This window comes from Micropterus dolomieu, linkage group LG04 (assembly GCF_021292245.1).
Source record: "Micropterus dolomieu isolate WLL.071019.BEF.003 ecotype Adirondacks linkage group LG04, ASM2129224v1, whole genome shotgun sequence".
NCBI lineage: Eukaryota > Metazoa > Chordata > Actinopteri > Centrarchiformes > Centrarchidae > Micropterus > Micropterus dolomieu.
Window position 1 is genome coordinate 24,530,976 of NC_060153.1, and position 24,296 is coordinate 24,555,271.

The 24,296-nt window shown below is 40.6% G+C and overlaps 1 protein-coding gene across 2 annotated transcripts in view; it reads left to right on the forward strand.

Moving 5' to 3' along the window:
• The window catches only part of xylt1 (xylosyltransferase I), a 95,568-nt gene extending 76,983 nt beyond the window's left edge, over window positions 1-18,585 (forward strand). For both annotated transcript variants that reach the window (XM_046047851.1, XM_046047850.1), the window contains exons 8-11: window positions 448-713; window positions 5,216-5,414; window positions 11,114-11,447; window positions 18,223-18,585. In XM_046047851.1, the coding sequence (XP_045903807.1) occupies window positions 448-713; window positions 5,216-5,414; window positions 11,114-11,447; window positions 18,223-18,545 (1,122 nt within the window). In that variant the 3' untranslated portion in view covers window positions 18,546-18,585. The remainder of the gene's footprint in view (window positions 1-447; window positions 714-5,215; window positions 5,415-11,113; window positions 11,448-18,222) is intronic.
• Window positions 18,586-24,296: the final 5,711 nt, after the last annotated feature.

Sequence of the window (24,296 nt, forward strand, 5' to 3'; positions counted from 1 at the left end):
GGGTGCTGAGTGTACATTACTGAGAAATAAAATGAACTTTTTTGATTTTTGGAAAATGGCTGCAATGAAACAAAGAGTGAAAAATTTAAAGGGGTCTGAATACTTTCCGTACCCACTGTATATATATATATATATATATATGTATGTGTGTGTGTATATATATATGCGTGTGTGTATATATGTGTATATATATATATATTTTTGTTTTATAAATTATGTAAAATAATTCACTCACATATTTATACAGAAAATGTTCACTTCCTTTTTATCTGCTACCTTCTACCTTCTCTTTTCTTCTCTCTGCCCACACGTCACAACCACACACATCTATCACATCATATTTTTTCCCCTGCCGTCCTGGCACACCACCATTTGCTAATCTTCTTTTTCTTCTCTTTATCTCATCCCTCCCTGCTTTGCTGTTACGTGCCCCCTTTCCCTCTGCAGCAAACGGTGCGGCCCACCTTCTTTGCCAGGAAGTTTGAAGCCAGCGTGAACCAGGAGATAGTGAACCAGCTGGATGCCTACCTGTTTGGACCGTTTCCCCAGGGAACGCCGAGCCTAAATTCATACTGGGAGAGCGTGTACGACGAGCCAGATGGCGTGGCCAGTCTGTCGGACACGCAGCTCACATACTACCACTCCTTCTCACGACTGGGCCTGGCCAGAGCTGCCACCTCGCTGCAGGGAAACCCACAGGATCACAGCTGCAGGTTAGTTTGTTTTTGGTTCATTAAACCCGGGCATGTTCACCTATGCAAATACTTCTTACTTTTTCTTTCTGTTGTCCATCTACAAACACTATCATCATCACAGGATCAGGACGCACCTGCGTCTCCAACCACAGGTGCACTCCGTTTTTTTTTTATTCTTAAAAACACAGCCACACCCACATTAGCATGAGAAACCACATCATATATAAAAACCTTTTGTATCTCTGTTGATGCGTCGTCTATGTCTGTCGTCACACGTCATGGAAATAGCATAACAATGAGAGGTTCCAATCAGCAGCTAGGAACTCTGGGTAATTCTGTTCATTTTGTAACACAATATGACAATTTATTCCAGAGATAATGAGGCTATATGGGTCATAGCACTGAAAGGTGCCCCTTCAGGCCAGTGTATTATTAGTGGAAATGTATGAATTCCAGTGCTGTTAACATACAATTTGTGGTTAAAATGAAAATTGAACAACCCACTATGCTTTCATGTTTAATGGCCAAAACATTTCAGCTTCATGTCATGCTTCAGTGAGGACTTTCAACAGCATATGTTTTCAGTAGCAACAGGTGAAGGAGCATTTTAGGTTATCTCTCCTTTAGTTTATTTGCACAGCGATGAAGCCCAGACACAAAGAGATTAAAAAGCAGTGATAAATGAAATATGCTGATTCAAAACAGAAAGCAGAGTAATTGCCACATGCATCTCATAAAAATCACTTACCTTGGAACAAAAGATAAAGCAAACAAACACGACACCTACAGTAGCAGCAAGCATTAAGATGACATCTTTATGTTAATCTTAATGACATCAACAAACATCAAGATGACTTTTCCCCACATGAGGCAGCGTAACAGAAAATAGATGGGGCACACACACACACACACACACACATAAACACACACTCACTGCATTGTGGGTGTTCTGAAAAGTCCTGCGGGTAAAGCCGAGCAGAGAAAAGGAAGCAGGTTTCCATCTGTCAAACCTCAAAACCAGCTATCAGCTACAGCTGTTTCTATTCAGACGCTGCATCTGTTAAAAGAGCAGACCAAGGGAAAGGTGGTTACATACATGCATGTGTGTATGCGTGTGTCTTTGCATGTCTAACAGAGAGGGGGGGCCTGCAAATCTCTCTCATTGCCAGGAAATGAGTCTGTGAGAAAAGGCATTTCCTTCAGGCAAACGAGCAAACCTCAGTCTTTAACATTTACATGTAAAAGCAGTTTTAGATAGCTGAGAGGCCAGAGGTCAAACGGCAGGGAATATAGAGAACTTCTGTAAATGTCAGCATGTACGTGTCTGTGTGCAACCTACTCAACAGTGATCGTGTTGATGTGTATGTATTGCTTCCTATTAACATAAACACACAACTTGAAGTGTCACTTTATGTGTGTGAGTGTTTTTGCACATTTGTAGGTACACAAAACCTAAAAATGTGGACAGGTCCACTCTCTGTGTCAATCCAGGAGTGGCCCAGTCAGTGTATCTGTGATAAGCAAATGCAAGCAGATTGAGTGTCACCTAAAGTGTGTGAGTTGTATTAAGCCTTTTGGGTCTAGTCTCAAGTCCTCATATGTAAACTGCGAGTCAGGATGAAGTCTGTGAGGTGTCTGACAGCTTGCGAAGCTGTTTTGATGGTGTTGTTACATAGCTGAGTCCAAATTCTTTCATTGCCTTTTATTTGGGGTGGAGCTAATTGAACACAGATGAGAAGGCTGGTTCATGATAAAAAGAATGATTTAGGTGGTACATGCCCACCTTTCTAAAATGACCAATAACACAGCAGGAAATGTGAAAAAGCAGGCATTGCTTTATAGTAACGTGCAACATATATTTACACAGTGAATAACAGACTTAGGGAAATGTGCCCCGGTTTGTGCCTCCCGTGTATTAACATACGTACAGCTAAGGATTTCCCCGAAACATAAGTACTAGGTGATCTTTAAAAATCCCAGTATTTTGTTTAAGATAACTCACATTTGTTCTAAAAAAAAAAAAAAAAAAAAAAAAAAGACACTTTAAACCCTCTGGATTACAAATATTATTCATCTGCTGCACAATAACAAACATTTTTTGATTCAGATCTTTTTAAAATACTTATCTCTGCTCAATTTGTACAATGTGAATCTAAATTTTATTGTCAGTTATGTTGGTAAATATTATTGTCTTCTTTTCCAGTATTCAGAGAAACAGGTTAAGAATATTTTTTGATTCAGATGGTTTGAAGAGTCTTTTAGAGTTCTGGAAATTCAGTCAGAGCAGCAGTAAGTGTAGTTAAAAACCTTGTGGGTTTTTCAGGCACCATGTGCTAACCTAAGGGTAATACATGAGAGGCACAAACTAACCCAACATATCCATGTTATGTTGTGTTACACATGCTGCCATATGATATTGAAGTCTACATTTTCCACGACTTAATAGCATGCATTATTTAACACAAAGAGTCAGACATCCTTACTGTGTGTCCTCTCTGGTCTATGACATGTTCTGTCATAAATTGATCGCTACAGCATTACTGGGTGGAAGCATTGAATGATGCACAATTTCTCATAATTCTTACAGAGAGAAAGACATGAATGAATCTTCAGTGTGCTTTAAGATAAGTATACTAGCTTGTGAAGTATATAAGCAAAAATCAGGACCTCATACATAAATAATGTGAGCTACAAGTGAGTCACAGCTGCAGTGAGGCATTGTTCAGCTGGGAAAAAAGGACAATTAAAAAGTAAAATGAGCCTTGTGATTCTCTTTTAATTCGGCCACGTTCTGGTTTATAGGCCTAATAATTAAATACACATTGTGTGTGGCATAACAACACAAGCCCTGCATGTCTCATTTATGTTTTATTGATCTGGAATTTTACTGATCAAGCCATGTGATTAAAACTGATTAAAGCTTTTAGTATGAGGTCTAAGCTAAGTCCCAGAAGATGAGCACTCGCTTTGGCAACTTATGTCTCATTATGGTGTGAATGTGTGGCCACATATTATGCATGCATGTAGAATTCTGATGTGCTACCAACGTATGGACGGGCCGGCCTCAGCATGAGACTGGAGCAAGAGAGAGGAAAAGAGAGAGCCAAGAGAGAGGGATTTGGCTCTTTTAGCAGCCCGCTGTGACTCCAGTGGAGACTGTGGCGTAAAAGCCTGAATGGAGCGTCTGTGCAGGCTACGCTCCGACCCCTTCTCACTGCCTCTCACACTGGCAGCCACGTCTCTTTTGGGAAAGACTGAGCAGGGGGGAATGAGAGCTGAGGGACGAGGACAGAAGGAAGGATGAAAGAAGGAGGAGAGGGGAGAGAAAGAGGGGAAAGCAGATAGGAGAATAGAGACGAGGAGAAAGGGAGAAAGACAAGGGAAAGGAAGCAGGAGAGGAGGGAGTGTGCACTGCTATCCTTGTGGGTGTAAATATTTGCTGTTCTGCTTGTCAGGGTAGCATTTACCAGGACGGGTTGACTCTTGGTCCTTTAGTAGAATACTGATGAGGCCGTGGGCACTGGGGAGCAGGGCGGGACAGCGTGTGTGTTAATCTGTGTGTGTGTGTTCAAAAGACGAGGAATAAAGACGAATTCAAGGAAGCAGAAGAGACGGAGGATGAGAAATCGGGGAGAAAAAGAGTCAGGATGTGTGCAGAGAGCAGCTGTGGAGCGTTCCCCAGCAGTGCCCACCCTGGCCCCTTTTTTGTTTTTCCAGAAGTCATTCGGGCTGGCTGCCCCGAGGGCCGGCCCTCTGCCACGTATGAAGCGACACACAAACAAACAACAGACTAATCAGAGGGGCAAGACCTTCATTCGGCTTCGGCTGACTGGATGACCCAGTTCAACTTTGTTCAGCAGACTTGTAATGTGTTTAGTTGGATTGTCTGTGTGTGTGTTCAGAACTCTGACTAATCTCAAACTGCTGCCAATACAGCCCATGGCTGTTCTGTAATTGTCTGTAGCCAGCAGAATGCTGTGGTCTCGACTGTCAGGTCTTCTTTTACCATCCCTACCACTTAAGAACTAGAGCACATGTCGAAGCAAATAGCACATTTTAAAGCAATAATTAGCATCTATTTACTTAGAAGTTCTCAATGGTAAACTGTTCACTAATCCATTACCTTTTTTACACTTTAATAGTTATATACAAGCATAAAAATGGTTTAAAGCCATGGTTACCAAAGCATGGGAATAGCAACCAACAAACAGTGCTTAATAGGAATTATCAGCATGGTCGACACATGTCTTTGACCAACTGTTTTCTGTTAAAGGTCATTGAATTAATATCCACCATGTGGCACAATTACAGAGCACATAAACGCCCCACTAATTGTCACTTCTAGCATACATTAGCATTCAGACACATTAGCATGTCCAAAGATGGTTCCTTGCGGACGTTGTCCAGATGAATCTAGATATTCTTCTCCTCTTACACTTTTGGCCCTGCAAAGCGGCACAGCAGCTAGGTCAGCAGGTATTAGGTTTGCTAATGGTTTTTCACTCTCGATGCTCCGCCAGGTACTTCCCCATGGGCCACCCGGTGTCAGTGCATCTCTACTTCCAGTCAGACCAATTCCAGGGCTACCTGGTCAAGCACCATGCCACCAATCTGGCCACTAGCAAGCTGGAGACAATGGAGACCTGGGTGGCACCCAAAAAGAACTTCAAGCTAACCACCCCTCCCAGCAGCACCTTCAGCAGGTTGCAGTTTGCAGAGGTGAGTCAGCATGTTGGCTTGCATGTCGTAGCATTTATATTTCATTTACATTGAAGTCACTGTCTGGCATGACTCACAAAACGATCAGTCAGCAATTTCCAGTGTTAGGAAATGAGTTCCATTAAAACCCTAAGCACCACACAGTTTTTCCTATGTGGTGCTTATAATTAGAGGTAAGATATACAGCTCATTGCCATGGTGACCTTATATTCACTGCTATGGCGACCTTGCCAAGCCTCATAGCAGCACATCTCCACAAAATTAAACTGGTGCCTGTAATGGCCTTGTAAAATGTAAATTGATTGAATTCATCCAAGTTTATAGGGATGAGCGCTTCATGTGCTGCTTATTTGTTGTTTCCTAATAGAACGTCTTCTCACCTTCACACTGGAATGCTTCCCTTGATTGTCTTGTTATGTTAATCTGTGTTTCTGTTTACCACAACGCCTGTTTGGGACACAGCAGCTCGGCTGTGATGTGACAGCCACAGAGTGTCTTTTTACAAAGGACAAAATTAAATGAGTGAATGTATATTGACCTTTTTCTCTGGTTTATCGTGCACAGCTTTGTAGGAAACAGAAATGTCATCAAACTTGTGAACGAATTTGTGTGCTTTGTTTGTGCCTGTGGGGACCACACTCATACACCTGGACACCCTGACCCTGTTTGACCTCTTCCAGCAGTCTCAAAGTGAACTCAAAGGGATCCAGGCGGCCAGTCGCCTCGCCGGTCCCTCTCACTAAGCCCATGTTTGTGTGTCTAGCCTATGAAACTGTGAGTGACAGAGAAACGATGTGAGCTGTGGCTTTTATCTGGATGCTCAGCCTGAGAAAGCATTCACTGTCTGGCACTGTGCAATGGCTGTCAGTCAGTCAGTTTGTCCATCTGTCATTCAAAGTGCAGAAAGAACTTCAATAAGACAGCACAGCGTTGCAGCAGTAGCTCTGTGCTTTTTGTCAACTTAGCAGATATGACCCATTATACTAAAGCTGTGCTTGAGTTTGCTAGATAAACCATATGGTTGGCTTAACAATGTGTACCCTGTCCTCCTTTAGATATAAAGGAAGACAGATATGTCTTTCTTTCACCCCTCTACTGCCGCCTCCCAGCTGCTTTTATAGGCCTTCTTACAGCATGATTTAGTGTGGGACCACTTACTGTTAAACCATGTTAAAATTAGTACATTAGTTCACCTCAAGTCAGACTTGACATTGAGAGGTATATTACCCTTTGTTGGACAAATCTTACATAGTGGAATGACTTTGACTGATAGTTTAGTCCTCATTCTACCACAGTTAATATACTCGTGTATATGGTGATAGAGGATATACGGAGAGTGACAACATAACAGGAACACATTATGATGTAAAGTAATCCAAAAGTGTAACATTACGAGCTTTAAAAAGGTGCTACAGCACCATAGGACTGGCTTCTGTATCTCTTATTTTGTCCACCTTTTGTTTTTATAGGGTAAAATGTACACAAAAAGTCATATGCTGTATATCATAGTAGCAGCCATATGTGGCCCTGAGACAATTTCATAATGGTCCACATGCTTAGTATTTATTGTTGTTATTATTATATATGTCATTTTGATTTCCCGCAGTCTTTTACTCAAGTGTAATCATTCAATTCACTAGCAAATAAAAAAAAACAAAGCCTAAAAATTAATTTTATTTCATGTGTTATATTAGATATTACATTATCAAGCTGAGCCTCTGTAAAAAGTGCAATTTTATCCACATAATGTAAACCAGAGCTGTTAAATGATGGACCTGACACCCAAGTGTCTTTCTTCTAAACCTAAAAGAGAGGTTGATCTAGAGAACAGACATTTTCAGGAGATGTGGAAGTTAAATGTGACTACTTCCTGTTTCATCTGCAAAGAGGAAGTTGTTGTTGTCCAGAATACAATTTCAAAGTTTTTAAAGGAAAGATTATTGGCTCAGCTTTGGAGTGTACATAGTTGAAATGTATTTTAGAAAAAAAACTGGGGGATTTTGAGTCTTCAAACCTAGGAGAAAACAATGTGGCCACTGTATGTCTCGTCTCATTTTTGTTCTATTTTGAAATTAGACCTCTACTTTTTTCTTCATGTCCTGCACGACTAGATTTATATCAGGTACATAGCAGACCATAGACAGACATGGTATTTCATTGGATTTATATCAACAGTTTAAACAAATAGACATTTTGGGAAAAGATAAATAACAAGTCTGTACTGTAAATTTGAAGCTACCTTCATCAGCTAGTTAAGTTAGCTTAAAAACAGGAGAACAAATTTTATGGATTATTCCGACACATCATGAATGCTGGGTAATTCTCTGTAAGAAAGCGAATAAGCACATTTTCCAAAATGTCAAACTATTAATTTAAGTCTCTTCATTCATATCACATCTCTCGGCTTGCACATTTCCGACAGAAAAGAGCTTGCTCTCTGTGTTGCACTCTCAATTCTCCACCGGTCCTTCCTCATACATCTCTCCACAGTGTATCTTTATTAGCAAACATCCAGCCATGTAAATTCTCAGTAGTATACGGTGCCCCAGGGGAATCCTCTGGTGCCGCTGGTGAACACCTGTGTTCGGTTACCCCTGCAGAAAGTGCCACTAATAAGCCTCTGATTTGAGCCTCTAGGGGCATTCATGCCCTATGGTTTTAAGCAGGGCCAGATGTAGAATGGGACTGTCCATGCCACTGCCTGATTAAATTGACATCTTATTTAATGTAGGTGTGGGCACCGGCAAACGTGACGTGGAGAAAAGGGTTGTAGGGTTGCAAGGTCAGAAGGAAGAAATGGAATAGAGGTGGATTATGAGATGGGAACATTTTATATTTCCTATTAAGTCAGGTAGGGGATTGAGCAGAGGATGAAACAAGTGAGATGGGTAATCGGCATGAATGATGAGGCATATGTGGAGAAGAAAATGTATAATGTGCGAGTCATTTCTCCTTCTGTTTGTCAGGTGAACAGCAGAGATTAGGGTTAAATCTGCCGAAAAATAACAATGCTTGTTAGTTATTGCTTGTTACGAATGGAAAATCTGAATAATTGGTTCAAGTGAATGGAAAGATTGAGCAAACAGGCCAATAGAGAGATGGGAGTAATTGAAAAAAGGTCACAATCAATTAGGTCGCCAGATCAGCATTAGTTCCACAAAAACATGATCGTCTAAGTATAGCTATAAGTGAGAGAAGATCCTGAGCCTCCAACTTGGTAAGCGGTCATAAGGCTTAATTGGATATTGGTCTTAAGCCAAAGCTCATTGGGTCGAAGCAGCAAGGGGCAGGTTGAGTGTGGAGGTCATCGTAAGCTAGAGCCTAAGGCTAAAATGGGCCAGAAGTTAATCCCTGTTTGACCTACTTTCATATAGGAAGAAAGAAGTGCTTGCTACTGCTGGCTTTGTCTATTACCTGCAGATATACCTTGAATTGAACTACCAAGAGAGAGATACCTTAGTCACAAAAATAAACAATTGCAACATTTAAAGCAATAAATGTTGTGAATGTGTGAAAATATTTTGGCAAACATTCAGCTGATATGGAAACAATGTTGTGTATTCTTGTGGACATAAGGACCTCAAGCTCTGCATAAAAATACGATAGGTGAATGTGTAATACTATGTATTTAGCACTTTTTTGTATAAAATGCCCTGCCCATTAGTTCTGTGGTAAGCAGGGAAGGAATTTATCTTCTGTCATGTACGTCGTGTGTGTGTGTGTGCGTGTGTGCGTTAGTGCAGAGAGTGAAAAGCAGGGAAGCGGCCCATTTGTCTGGCCTGAAACTGCTTGAAAAAAGTGGAACTTGCACTGCTGCACCAATTGTGGAGAATTTATGTTGCATTTAGTTAATGTTTGTTGCCGAACAAACTATGGGGAAGAACCAGAAGCAAGTCTACCCACGGCATGTGAACACTGTCAGAATCTCCCTCTCACAACTCTACCTTTAGTCGGCCTTCTGCGGGGTCTCTCCTAGGGGATTACAATAAAATTCCTCTGTCAATACTTCCTTCATTTCTTTGTGCTGCCAATCAATCGGGGATGTAGTGTGTGCCAGCGAGTCAGCCTTGAATGAAGTAATGAGCTACAGAGGTGCCAGACAAGAGAGTTGATTAGTAATTTAAAGAGAAGAGAACCAAGGTCTAAGGGGCAGAAATGGCAGAGGTCAGTCCAATAATTGAGATGAAAGTGAGGTGTCTTTTACGGATGGCCAAGACACACACACACACTTACTCATTTATACAAGTAATGCCTATTTATACTGTATATCGCAATCTCAATTCTCAAAGGATGTAATACAGAGTCAGTTCCAGTCAGCCATTGATCGTCCAGCAGGGTGAGGCTGTGTTAATCAGCTACCATTGTAAGGATGAGCGCTTCCTAAAGCCGCCATCCCTCTCACATTTCTGCCAAAAGCCCAGACATCTTTCACTGTCAGTGTGTGTGCGTGTGTGTGTGTTGCCTCTCTATCTCCCCGTCTCCCTCATAAATCTCGATCGCGCCGTGTCTCTCATTTTGCATAACACATGGTTTTGCAATCTCTGCGATCCAACATACACCGATCACACCTCTTCAGTTACAGTTCTGACCGTAATGAAGACATAAAAGGAAATTAGCTGTAATTATGCATTCTTCTTCTTCTTCTTGTAATTTCTTCTGTATTCCTTTGCTCTCTGTCTTTTTTTTGCTTTATTTCATTTCAATTCAAGAATCTTTGTGACAGAATCAGATTTCAAAAGACATAACCTATAAATCTCAGTTCAACCAAAAAAAACAAGCCTGCAAACATTTGTATGCTAGATGTTAATTATGTAAGCATATAGGGCGTAATAATCGTAATAATAAATTAGCTCATGGCAGCTAGTCCCGTGTTCTGCAGCCAGAGATGCAGTAGGTCTCATAATTCACCAAAGATATATTGACTTATGGTAAATCTGTTACATTTTATATTAAGTTTATTTGTCGCAGAAAAACTCTCTCTTTGTTGAAGCACTAAAACAATATTTTTATGGAAGTTCACTCCCTAGATTACCTTTTTTTCTGTCAAAAGGCCATGTTAGGTCAGGTTGTGATCTCCCCCTGTAGTTTCTGGTTAGGTTAAGTACAGCTCACACTTGATGTTGCTGTTCATTGCCTTCAATGTCTCCTTTTTATCTCTCTGAAATGTGTTCAGAGAGCAAACAGGGATGCATTTGATCTTCACCCCAAGGGGATATGGTTGGGGTCTAGTCAAACGCCTTCTTCTGCCTGCCTCTCACATTGCTTGTCAAAGATATACTGAGGCATACTGAGCACCAGCAACTGTGGACAAATAGACTCAAACATGCAGGACGAAACAATCAGGCCTGTCAGCTTCTGCATGTTATTACATTATATAATGCCTGAGTGGAGGGCTAGGCTGGAGTGCGGTGCTGTTTGATGAAAAATGCATGCTTGAGATTATTTCCCATGATACTTCAGTGCAGATATTGGTTATGTTAATAGTATGTTCAAATGGTGATGCGTGCACAGAGTATGTTACTTTTTTACGAGCTCTGTGCACTATGTGCAGTCACAGGAGCAAATATAAATACCCTCATCTTTTGTGCATTTTGCTGTTGCTTCTCTCCTTGTATTTCTTCTTACCTCATTCTGTCACTCACTCTTGTCTTTCTGTTTTCTCTCCCACTCATTTCCGTATTCTCCATATCCGTTGTCAGATCGGTACAGAGTGGGATGCCAAAGAACGTATGTTCCGAAACTTCGGCAGCCTGATGGGTCCCATGGATGAGACGGTGGGAATGCAGAAGTGGAGTAAGGGTCCTAATGTCACCGTCACCGTCGTGTGGATCGATCCCACCAATGTCATCGCAGCCACTTATGACATTCTGATTGACGCCAGCGCAGAGTTCACCCACTACCGCCCACCGCTCAACCAGCCGCTGCGGCCTGGTGTGTGGAGCGTCCGTATCCTGCACCACTGGAGCCCTGTGGCAGAGATGCATTTCCTTATTGCCCCGTTGGCTTTTAATAAGCACCAGCCCATACGACAAGGTGAGAGAGAGATTCAAATAGCCTCTGTGATTGTCATGACGCTTATTTGTAACTAGCACATGCCATTTATTTCAGCTTTATCATAACACAAAACGACTATTGATTGCATTATTTGTACAAATAACCTTGCTGGACAGCTGCTGTGCTGATCCTCAGCAACAGATAATCATTCATCACAAAAAGTACTTAAGGTCTCAGTCTAACTGCCAAACACAACACTACATATCTAGATTGGGTTAAAGCCCCGCACTGCATGGGTAAAATCACACTGTGGAATGCAATACGAAGCAGTCCTATAGCTGTATTTTGTATCATTATACTGTCAAGTGTAGTAACAACGTGCATTTTCTCAGTCATTTTGAAGGTCCTTTATTGAACATTTCTGTTTTATACAACTAAGCATCACTTTAAAGTAACTAAATAACTAGATATAATTAGCTCCTCCCCTCATTCTCCACTCATTCTTTTACTTGAGTATTTACGTTTAATGCTGCATGTCAGATATTGTACATTTTATACACATAATTCACAAAATTTCACATATAGTTTTTTTCATAATGAGATCTGAAAGTTAAAACATAAACGGTAAGTAAAAAAACAACAGCCACTGCAGTGGGACAATACAGCTTGTTTAAGAACAAGTTTCATGAATTTTCTAAAATAAACCATAAGAATAAAAAATAAAAATAAAAAGTCTTAACATAAATTGAGTATTAAACCTTACAAAGGAAGGTATTGTTGTAAGTTATTGCAGAGTGGAAGCCACTACATGGTCACTAGCATTTAAATAAATAAATAATTAATAAATCCTTGATGGATAGGCTTATGTGAACTATGAATCCCACCATCCCCCCCCCCCTTTATCTACTAAAGATCAGTAGTTCATGTACATGTTGAAAATGAAAATACAGAGCTTGAATACACATATTTGACAGACAAATTCTCTATTGGAGTTTAATAAATTGTTAGTATTTGTTAGTTCTTTTCAGTTGATGCCAATATAGTGTCACAGAGTAACATTGCGTTCACTGTGAAGCCACTCTTGCTAATGTTGGTGCTCTAAAATGTCCGCGCACACACACATACACACACACACAGCCTTGTATTTGCAGTGATGCCCTTTCTAATCAAGCCTCTGGGCCTCTGCAGACCCTGGTTGTTTGTCATCAAGTCACCCTTAATAACCCAGCGAGCTGCTCAGACACACTAAACAGAGTGTTAAACAACAGCACACTTAGCCCTCCAAAAACAATGACACAATTAAATCAATCAGCCAGCAGAAATCAGGGGCAAGACTGCATTGTTCTAGTCCGTAAGCAGCCAGTTTGCTCTGAAAGTCACATGAGAGTTGCATAATCGTGCCTTTCTCTGTTTTAATAATCTCACTGGGTCGTTATAATGGTGGAGAGAAAGAACAAATAAAGTTACAGGTTTTGTGTTATACCTGAATCTCAGTGGGGCTGTGGGGGATCTGTTGTGCGAGTGTGAGTAAATTATGCATCTCTGGTTTATGGCTGTGAAGGTTCATTACACAATTATGTCCTGGCTTTCTAATAATGAATGGATGGAGAAATTTGCCTGGTACTAATTTATATACAGTGTACAGGAATATTCTTGCTACCGCCTGACTTGGCCTGGTATAACAAGTAGCTTATGGTGGCTAATGTTATCAAACTTTAGATAGATGTGAACTGACGTCACTGAGTCAGTTCACTAATTTAATCCCTATGTGCTTCTGTTACACCTCATTTTAGCATTTAACAGATAAATATTTCAATTGTTTTATGACAAAAGTAAGGCATAGCCTTCCTCATCAGAAATAAGTGAAAACTCAATGTTCTGACACTGTAAATGCCACTGGTGGCCTCTGTTCAGCAAGTTATATAGTCATACTTTAAGTACATCACAAAACTTTAGGTAGTTGCATTGTGTTAAACTGTGTATTAAAATACCTGTCAATCGATTAGGGAGTGCTAGAGGGATTTTAAAGGTTCAGTAGATAACTTTTCTAAAAATAACTTGTTTTCATATCTGCTAAAACTGTCACTATATCCGATAATCTGTGAAAAATATCTGGTTCCTTCCTGAGTCTCTAACGCAGCGTCAATCACTGCTCATCCCCCTCCTCGCGCATGTTCTCACTCATTCAAGCTCAATATCTTCAGCGTGGCTTCAGAAGCTTTGCAAGCACAATGGTTGAGAAACAGCCAGCAGCAATGAAAGAACTGCCTATCCCTCTTTTGCCAACAACAGTGTGTAGCACAAAACACGTGTGTGAACATGTACTGGCTTGTAGGATTTGCATAGTCGAATCAGAATCGTCAAGTCCTGCCTATAGTCGACTGAGTCAAATCATGTGTGTTTTTGTGCGCGGCAATTGCGAGCGGGGGAGGGTTACACACGGTAGCTCCTCTTTAATCTTGAGAAGCTGCAGAGCTGCAGTCTCTGTTCATTCAACTTACACTGTAAATTGTTTCCTGCTAAACTGAGGCTTTTTAAAGACCCTTTTCTCTCTCTCTCGCCTGTCGTTCACCGGCCTTGTGTGAGTTTTGCGCGCATGCCGTGCTGCCGACAACTATTCACGTCGCGGTTCCTTGCAGGTTTATTTCAAGTTAAAAACGATATAATATTCTTTGTGTGGTTCATGAACGGTGATATATTATCCAAAAGTCCCGCGAGGTGCGGACAACTCAGCACAACTCCAGTGAAGCCGGAGTACAGTCTCTTCAGCAAGTGTTCCTCTTCCGCCACCACACACACACACACTGACGACCCAGGGTTAGGAAGATTCGCAGCGAAACAGGGATATGTGGGTGCTCAACGTCTGATTTTACATAGAACTACCAGTTTTCTCCCAATAAGTTAATATATAGCCTATTACAATATACAGTTCAACGTTTAATGCTGTAAATAAACATGTAAAAAGAATAAAACTATCTATAAATGTTTTTAAAGTGCGTGAATAAATCCAAAATTGTAACCGACTGTGAGATTGACAGTCGAATCAGGCTCCGCCCATCGAATCTTCGACTATTGGGGGTCAGCCCGACTGGCTTCAAATGGAGTTTCGGACACATTATGCTCGATGCAATGGCGCCTATATCGACGAATGGCAAAGAGGCAACATGAAAATAACTTTTCATCCTGCTGTTAGACGTTGTTGCAGATGCCTCTGATGCCTGGGGCGCTCTGTCCTGGCCTTGGAGGGCCATCTTTGAGAACATGACTCTTGCTTTGGCAAGGCTCTCGCTGTATTATTATAATGATTAGTCAGCTTTTTTGTGTTTATGTGGTATTTATAGTATGGCTGTGCAATTACTCAAATCTAAATCTCAACTAGAATGGGCATTTCCATAAGAAAATGCGTGTGAGAGCTGTCAACTGTTAGCTGTTACGCCTACTAATGCTGCTGCAAAGTACTGCTCCATCAGCAATTTAAAATCCTTTAGTGCTACCTACTCGTAAAAGAATCACATGCTACAGTTAAATATTAAAGCAGAAATCAGCTTTGGACAGCCCTCACATTTGAAGCGCGATAGGTAGTCTTGCTCTGAAGTGTCACGCACTTTGGACGCTGCACAAAATACTTAAAAGTCACTTCCTGTGTCCTATGTGGTGCAAAGGAGCACCCTGTAATGATACGTTATGTCCCAGTACATCATGTTGAGAAAAGTAATTTTAATCGCATAATGGGTGTCACGCAAGGCTTACTTCTTTGTTGCCAGTGAGGCCAGGTGGAGCTATGACTATAACTGAATTTTGGCATGTAGATGTGTTGGGGGCGGGACCATTATCAATCACATAAAGTTTGGTACAGATGTGAGCATGTACACTTTAGTTGTGACAACTTCCTGTTTTGTGGCAAATCATTGCAATTCCACACCACGGACTGCCCCGGTCCACCAAAACTCACCATTTGTACAACATGTGATTGATGGGATAAGACTGCACAGCAAAAATTTCTGGAAAGTCGCAAGGACAAATTCTCTAGGAGTTTTTTTTAAGTGCGGAGTGTGCAAATCACCAAATATGACAATTAAATCCAAAACGGCCGACTTCTTGTTGGTTTTTGACCCTCCTGGCGTGTGTTGAAAGTTTTGTAAGTTTTAGGCTGTCAAAAATGAAATAAATTTGCAGAAACATTTTTTCAGTCTAGTATTACAGTCAACAAGCCGTGCGCTGGACTTGAACTGTCAACCTTGGCATTGGCAAGGCAAGCGCTTAACCACTGCACTACTGAGACACACTTTTGCAATGCTCATTTTAACTTTCTCCATTTGCTCTGGTTTTCATGGACATGAAATGCCTGTGAAGCACCAACAGAGGGCGCTCAATGACCAAACATTCCTGGCACACCAGTGTCAGGAACGTGACACTTCAGAGCAATACTACCTGTCATGCTTTGCACGCAAGGCTGATTTATTTGAGGTCCAGTCCACTGTTGTCGAATAAAATAGATAGAGCTATCAACTATTTTAAGTGAACACTGATATCCAGGTAAACATTGATTGCGTTTAGAAAGACTAAGATTCAAATTTAAAAACACCACAGCAAGTCAGTGGGAACTGAATGCATTTTATGCTTCAAAGCACCAATAGAGGGCAATCTATGACCACAAATGCGTGGCAAAGCACTGTTTTGATTGTGCTTATATTTTCTGTGACGTGTAGTCCAGTGTTGCAAAATAACATGAAGACAATGAAAAACCACTAATCTTATGAAAAACTTATCCCATGTATACAATTACTTCATTTAGAAAGACTAACAATATATACATTTAAAACCGACCACTGCCAGACGGTCTCCACACAGGTGTTTGAAGTTGAAAGCATTTATCAATGCTGCAGGAGGTGGTGTTCGAACTTGGGTCTGAATGAAAAGAGATGGTTGGGAAATCAGCATTTTAATCAAGCGAGCTATAGAGGAACACATCTGAAGAAGCCACAATTTGATCATTTGTAGATGGTACAGTGCATTTGCTTAAAAAAAAAGCTTTTCAGCTACCATTTTGGTGTTTTAAGTTAGAAGACATCTCATCATTTTTTGTTATCATTAAGTTCAAACACCATTCAGGTGTTTAAAGTTGAAACCAATTATCACTGCAGCCGGCTGCGGGATTCGAATAATAAGAGGTGCTGCTCCATGGCCTACAGTTACAGCTCTCACACTAAATTACAATTTTGGCTTCCAGCGATTATAACAAGTTAATCGAGATAAAATGATTATTGTGTCGCATTCCGTTTCGCAATAATGCTCTCATTTTGTCCTGTGTTATAAATCCAGTGCACCCTTTTCCTGTACAGCATAGTTCAGTGCAAGCCAAGACGACGGGGGTTATAACTGCTACAACTTGCTAGTCACCATTATTAGCTTAAGCCTATTGTATTTTATGCTGCATAAATTAGCCTAGCAGATAGCAGACATTTGCTCTAGATAGCTTAACTAACTAAATATTATTTATACTTACACTAAACCAGGTGTGTTCAGTGTTGCTTTACCAGGTCCGTGCTTGTAAAATGTCCTCTGTATACGCGTCTTTTAACGTAATAACGTTATATAGTTTTCATACTCACCGTTGGTTTATGTCACTGCGTCAACCTAGGGGAAACACTGCATTGCTGTCATCCTCTTGCGCTCTAAGATGCTGTTTAAAGTTAATAATCTTGGATAACAATTCTTAATTTATGAGCTATTTGGGATTTTGGGGTAATGCATAATAATTTTTAAAATGAAGCATTACATTTTAAAGGTTCAGTTAATGTATGATGTTTTCTAAGTCAGTTAGTAATCGTGTTAAATAATTGTGATCTTAACCAAAATAATCGTATTATGATTTTTGCCATAATCGAGCGGCCCTAATTTATAGTCAGTATGTAATAATCTTGTGTGTACTTGGCTTACTGTGTGTGTGTGTGTGTGTGTGTGTGTGTGTGTGTGTGTGTGTGTGTGTGTGTGTGTGTTGTAATGTGTGCTCTTGTCTTAGCTGTTCCATCTACCGCCTTACTTTACTGCCATGTCTGGCACCGGGTTTCCCTCTTACATGCAGTGCCAGTAAAACTTTATTACGTGGCCTTTTACCCACATTGGCAGCAGCAGACACATGGATACACACACACACACACATTCACATATTTATACACAAACGCGAATCTCTACACAGATGCATGACTTCACAACACATTCTGCTACCACAAAGAAAGCTGGCATGGGTTGGACATCCCCTTGCCTAGTGCACCACCTCATGTCTGACTGCATCTTTCTGTTACCAGTGCATGAAAAGCGCTGCTGTCTTCTCAGCCATGCTTAGAAAGGATGGCTAGCGCCCCAGTTAGAGGACCAGTGAGGAATTTACAGCTTCACTGGAGCTCAGGGTGGAGAAAGTGTTGTGTCTACGTTTGCTGTCTTCCTGCCGGGCTTGACCGTTTTGGGAAGAAAGAATGAGGGCACGTCTGAGTATTTATGACCTTTTCCAAAAAGTCAGCATTGCAGTGGCTTGACATACCACATCAAAGAATAGGATTTAGGGAGTCCAGTAAAAATCAATCCAAGCAAATTAGCAGCCAGTTTAAGCTTTTCAGATAATAATAAAGCAGATCACGTTCTCTGCTTTGATATTTCACCATTCATGAATCCCTTTTTTCCTTTTCTCCTTTTCCCTTCAACTCTTTTCCCCTTCTACAATCTCCTCTCTCTGTCTGACCACTGATTATCAACTCTTCACACATCATCTATCTCCTTCTCTGTTCTGTCTGTCTTCCTTCCCACGTTTCTCCAGAGGATACTCTGAAGCTCCACAACGGGCCAGAGAAGAACAGCTACATGGAGCAGAGTTTCCACGGCCTCAACCCGGTGCTCAACATCCCTGTCAGCCTGGGCTACGTGGAGCAGGCCAAGAGGAATGCGGCCCTGACCGGCCCGGAGCTTGAGCGTTGGTTAGACAGCCTGGTGGGCGAGTTGTGGGAGGCAGCCGACGTCTGCGCCGTGGGCCCTACCGCCTGCCCTGTCATGCAGGCCTGCCCCAAGAACCCTTGGAGCTCCCTGAGCCCAGACCCCAAGTCCCAACTGGGAGCACCACGGGCTGACGGTCGTATCAGGTAGCAGCAGAGGCCACGGCACAGGAGATTCACTGTTGATTTTTATTTATTTAAGGGTTTTGTTGCAGGGGGGGGGAGTGTGTGTGGGGTGGGGGGGTGAGGATGTCTGGACAGAATGATTTTCACATCCTCCCACGGGGTTCCTCCTTTTAGGGGATTATGCTGGCTTTGCTATTTCAGTTTCTCAGTGTATTTATTTTTCTTCTCATGGCTGAGTTTTACTGTGATCAAACGTTGCAATTTCTCGAGCATTTATTTTGCTGCTGAATGAATTATGAAGTCAGCTTTTAAAGCCCTGCACGGGGCACAGCGGTCATGTGAGTGAATTGTCAACGCTGGTATTAGATGATGGTCTGCTGCAAAAGGGCCTTAGCTGTAAGACATATATAAGGAGGTACCCCCCTAAATGTGCCTCCTTACATGTATGTCAACATAAACTAGATGATGATAATATCTGAGTGTTCAGATACACTCAATTACCACCAGTTGAAAAAAGATTCTCAGAAACTTTGAACAACAAAGATTTTAGGATTATTAAAACCAGTTACATCAAAACTCTTGAGTGTCTGATAGTTCACTGACTCAGTTTGTAAATCAGTAGAATAAATCAGTAACAGCAGCACAACTTCTTTCAGTTCAGTGCCTGATCAGGATGTGGAACTGACAAAGACAACTGTGGCTGGGCAAACCATCTGCTGCAGCCACACTGCGTAAATATGGGGAAAGAGAAATGCAAATACAGAGGCCTTCTCAGAGTAATTAAATCTATTTGGATTATAATAGAATTTTAATGTAGACATTTTAGTGTTCTAAATTCATAAATGTATCATTTGTGGTTGTTGTACAATAGTATTTTAAGGCTTAACATTCACATAGTGTAGGTTTTCTTTAATAAAACCCAGATGTCGTGACAGGCAGGGGACAAAGAGAGAATTGTTTTGTCCGTCTTGGTTTTCTTACCAATCTGCCACAAACTTGAAACACAATTATCTCAAGCAGACCTTAAATTCTCATCCGTGTTCTCGCTGTGATGTTTTTTGTTTTGTTTTTTTTACTTTCAGTCATTTCAATGACACTTTATGTTGTACATGGTTATACATGAAGTCTCAAAAACTGTGTGAATGAGGGGGTGAGTCCATGAGTCGCTATTTATTTCTAAGTTTATATTAATACTGATATTTTTAGTCAGTGACTAAATAACTGCAACGCTGCCTTGGCAGCATGATAAATATTTTTTTGTAAAGAAAGCCGCCTTTATTTACAAAGGCCAACACCCCATTAATTATGCTGTACCTTTTTATGGCCCCGTACCCGCGTGTTAGTCAGTGTTGTCCTGTCTGAATAGATCTTCTTGTCTTGGTTTCTTACATGGCTGTTTGCCAAGTGCATCACAACAGAAAGCCACCCTGACCTGTGAGGTCAGAGGTGAGCTACCCAACAGCCTTGCCAAACAGAGAAGATGAACAGAAACTCTCTTCACAGCCAAACACATTCGACAACGTCTGGATCGAAGGAGAAACTGTGCGTTTTGGTGTTTAATGGGTCCTGTCAGTTTCAGAATGATCATGAGTGGTAGTGATCTTCATGCTGTGACGATAATGTGCAATTTCAAGTGAGTATTATATTGTGTCTTGATTGCAAAATGCATCATTTATTAGATTGGGTCCATGGCACCTTTTTCAACTCTTATCTACATTGGAAGTACCTTTTCTGCCATTAAGACAATCTCTGGACATTTGAGACAACACTGAGGGTAGCACTGTACCCCAACACATACTAAACAAGAGGTACAGTCCGATATTTGTTTTACTTTGAAAAAAGTTTCATCTGAAGCCAATTAGGAGTTCAATCTGTGATTGTCAACATTGTTTAGCCACCATATGCGCTAAGTGAGTGTTTTTGCACAGGCTAATTAAGAGACATTACTGTTCATTAATGTCAAGTTCACCTTGCCTCTCTGTTGGATGTGTCGATTATAATTGCTATCACTCCCTCCCTCTCAAAACACAGTTTCTGGGGTTGTGCTGTAAAGGACTATTTTTGTTTTTCACTGGCCGGCTTCTGCTGCCAACTTTTAAATTACAGTGCCACCGTGCTCAGAGCAGTTACTTCACACGATACATATTATTATGTGAGCTCAATGACAATTTTGGAAAAGGTGAATTAAATAAGTGTAACTCATTGTGGAAGTCCTATTTTGTAACAAAATGATTAACAAATGAAGAAGGTGTACATAGGTATTTTGTATTGAAATATTGTTTAAAAGGTATTGTACATGTAAATACAGAAGTGGTTAAATGACATTGAATTATTAAGAGTTTTTGAAGTGTCAATAACTGGGCACAAAGAGTGAATTGATGGTGTTTATTGATCAAAATACATAACCTGTTTCAGTGTTTTTGGACAGCTGTGACGACAACCGTGTCCTATTTGCCTCAGAGAAAATCACATGCCAGATTGTTGTTGTACTTGCTGGAATGTAATGTTGAGCAACTGTTGCACAAATTTCTCTGAACTGACGTTTCCCCTATTATTTTTTTCCGGGGGGGCTCTGTGTGCCTTAGCTGACTTTTAGAACCTTCTCTGTCCATTAAAAGAAAAAAACTTATTTTGTTATTTGATTTGATCTTATGTGAAGAATACCATGAGTTTGTTGGGTGAGTCACTGGTACTGCAACACCAAAAAGATGTCTGCTGTTGTAAATATCATCTGGCCTTCTGTCTTGATCAGCTTTTATTTTGTTCTTCCCTTTGGGGGATTTTGTTTAGTTGTATTTGACTGGCTTGTTTTACTTTTCTCTGACTGCTTTTTGGAAATAAAATTCTATGGAAAAACAGCTCATGTGCTGCTGCAGTGATATACTAGTGAGCAAGTTGTGGTTGATAACAAAACATTAAGCCTGCTGAAGCGTCTTTCCGAGATTACTCTGTTGTTGCTTATTAAATACACGTTGCTTTGCAAGTCTAATTAACTGGGTAATACGATGAATTTATACAGTATATTTTTATTCACTCACAGGGATCGTTGAACTTTAATTTAAGGGAAGTTCATATAAAACATTAGTGGAAGGATATTAAGTTTGTTTCACATCCTCATGCTTCTCAAAACAATGGTGCTTACAAATTGGGATTTAAAGTATGTATTCAATTACATTACGTTTCCGTCAGGTGGTCACGTTAGCATAACAACTACAATGTGAATGAAAATGTCCAAGTTTCCAGCTTTTTGCAACAAGCCAACAGGTTTAAAATAAACGATGAGAATAAAAACATTTAATAATACATAAATACAATACGATAAATATAAATGAAATAATAAAACATCTCAAAAAGCTTTGCTATTAAATTCAACTCTTGAAAGATGTTGAAAGTCCAATCTCTGTAGGGCTCACAGTTGGGAATCATTGGCTTTAGCCATCACTTCATGCCTTAAGTATTTTCCTCTAACTGAGGTAGTTAAATTGTTAACTGTGGGTACAGCTAGTTGCTCCCATATGTTTTCCATCAAATTAGCTTCAACAGTTGTCCTCTCACAAAGACCCTCACCAAACACACACACCATAACACAGCTCTTTAATATGCAGCTACAGGGAAAGTTAAAGCATTCCAAAGGATTGATGACTTCCTATAAACAAGACAATCCAAGTCATACCATACGTGCACCATGCACTATGAAGTGCAGCTCCGCCTGTTCTGCTGAGAAGAAAAGCAGAGATCTGTCAATCTGTCAACAAATTTTTAGATCACTCTTTATATGTGTGTGTGTGTGTGTGTGTGTGTGTGTGTTCCTCAGTGTCTCCCTACCACGCAGCTTGTTGAGTGTTGAGGTGGTAGGCCTAGATCAAAGGAATGCCACAGTGCCAACAGATCCCATTCATTGTCCCATAATACTTGGGACATATAGTACTTGCTTACTCTGCGGTGCATTAAGTGTGTGTGTATGCGTTTCCTCAGCAAGTAAGCGAAAAAGCAGAAAACATTGCGTGCACATTTACATCCTCGTGCGGGTGGGCCGGCTGAGGAGGATGTAAAGGGAAACGTGAGCTGCTGACCTCACCCGCAGCAGGATGAGCGGTACTGTGTTGTGAAACACTGAAAGCTATCCTGCTAATGTCGGGAGCAAATGACTTGGATTAATGGCAGATAAACACTTTGATGATCGTTTTCAGCTTTTCACTCTAGCTCACTGACACACATGCTGCTTGATTAATTAGTACCCCTCAAACTGAGAGATTGTAATAAAAAATAAGCATCTCTCTCACTACTGTAACATGTTCATCTACTCTTGGGGGGGGTCTCACCACTGAATATGTTTGAATTGACAATACAACGAAAAATTTATTTTCTGATAAATAACGTCCCAAGACAACCATGTTAACTGATATTACAGATACACAATATGCAATAGAGATGTGTAAGATAATTGGTTTTACCTATTACACTCTTACCCTTAAGGATCAGTGTTCAAATTCTATTTGTCGTGAATATAAAACTGTTATTTAATTTATATATGACACATATGATTCTTTAATGATAGGTAGGTTTCTTGTCCTATAAAAAAGACCAAAACCAACAATCAATCAGTCTGTTTAACAAGTTTTCCCTACATTAAAGCCTAATATATGCCTATTGTATTCCTCTGGCTCTGTGGTTGTCCAAAAACTATTAAAAACACACCAGTGAGCCACACAGTTGCACTGGCTGACATGTTCCTTTACCACGATAAACTTGGGCACTGTTGTTTATTTTGAGTGCATCCGACATCCACAGTGTCCTGCTGCCGTAAATACTCAGTAGTTCACCAAATGTGTATTTATTCACAAATGAAAATAGTCCACACCAAACACAAACAAATGTACACCTGTTTGAGAAAGGTTTGTGGGAGATGATCAGGCAGGCGAGCTCTGTTTCTTCATTTAAATCTCTGTTAAAAAAAACATTGACTGTCAGATTGAAAAGGGAAACGAACAGCTGCCTCAAATCCAATGTTTTGCTGACCCATCCTTCCACCCCGACCCTCCTCCTTATGAGGACTTTGTCGTTCTGTAATACCTTCAGCTCACTTCCCGCTTTGCTTTCCATCATGATTACTGTGGACGCTAAAAGGCTTTGTCAACTGTCCTTTTAAAGGCACTGAATGAAATGACTCACACTGTCATTCTTCTGGGGAGGAGAGTCTCATCTTTTGTGGCGCCATCTCCTCACTCTCTTTCCTTAGAAATTCTTCTGTTGCCTCTGATTTTCTCTCCTGCCCTCATCTCTCTGCTGTCTTCTTTAAGTCATATAGTATAACTGCATCACATGAAGATTTATAAATGTGATAGACAGTTTCATACATAGCATGTGCTCTCTCTCCAATAATATTTACTTAAATCCAATGTAACAAGCAATGGGTTATATTTAAAGTCTCTAGCTCACCATCTAATAGTGAGATACTTGATGATTGATTCCACCTCTCATCCCTCATCCTCTATCTCTGTAGCCTGCAGTTCTGAGATACAGAGCATCAAGATTTTCACATCCCAGCTGGCAAAACAGTTCTGCAGTCAAACTTATTTTTAAACCAAGCCAGCATCCTCACACTAAACTAAATGCAACTTATCAAAAACGTATGACAATTACAATTACCTCTGTATAATTTTCAAGGCCCAAACTAACAAAAAACAATGTTTACTGTAATATTTATTGTAACTGTAAGTGAGCCAACTGCTTCAATGGGAAACTAGCTGACTGTCATTTAAAAGAGACAATGTCT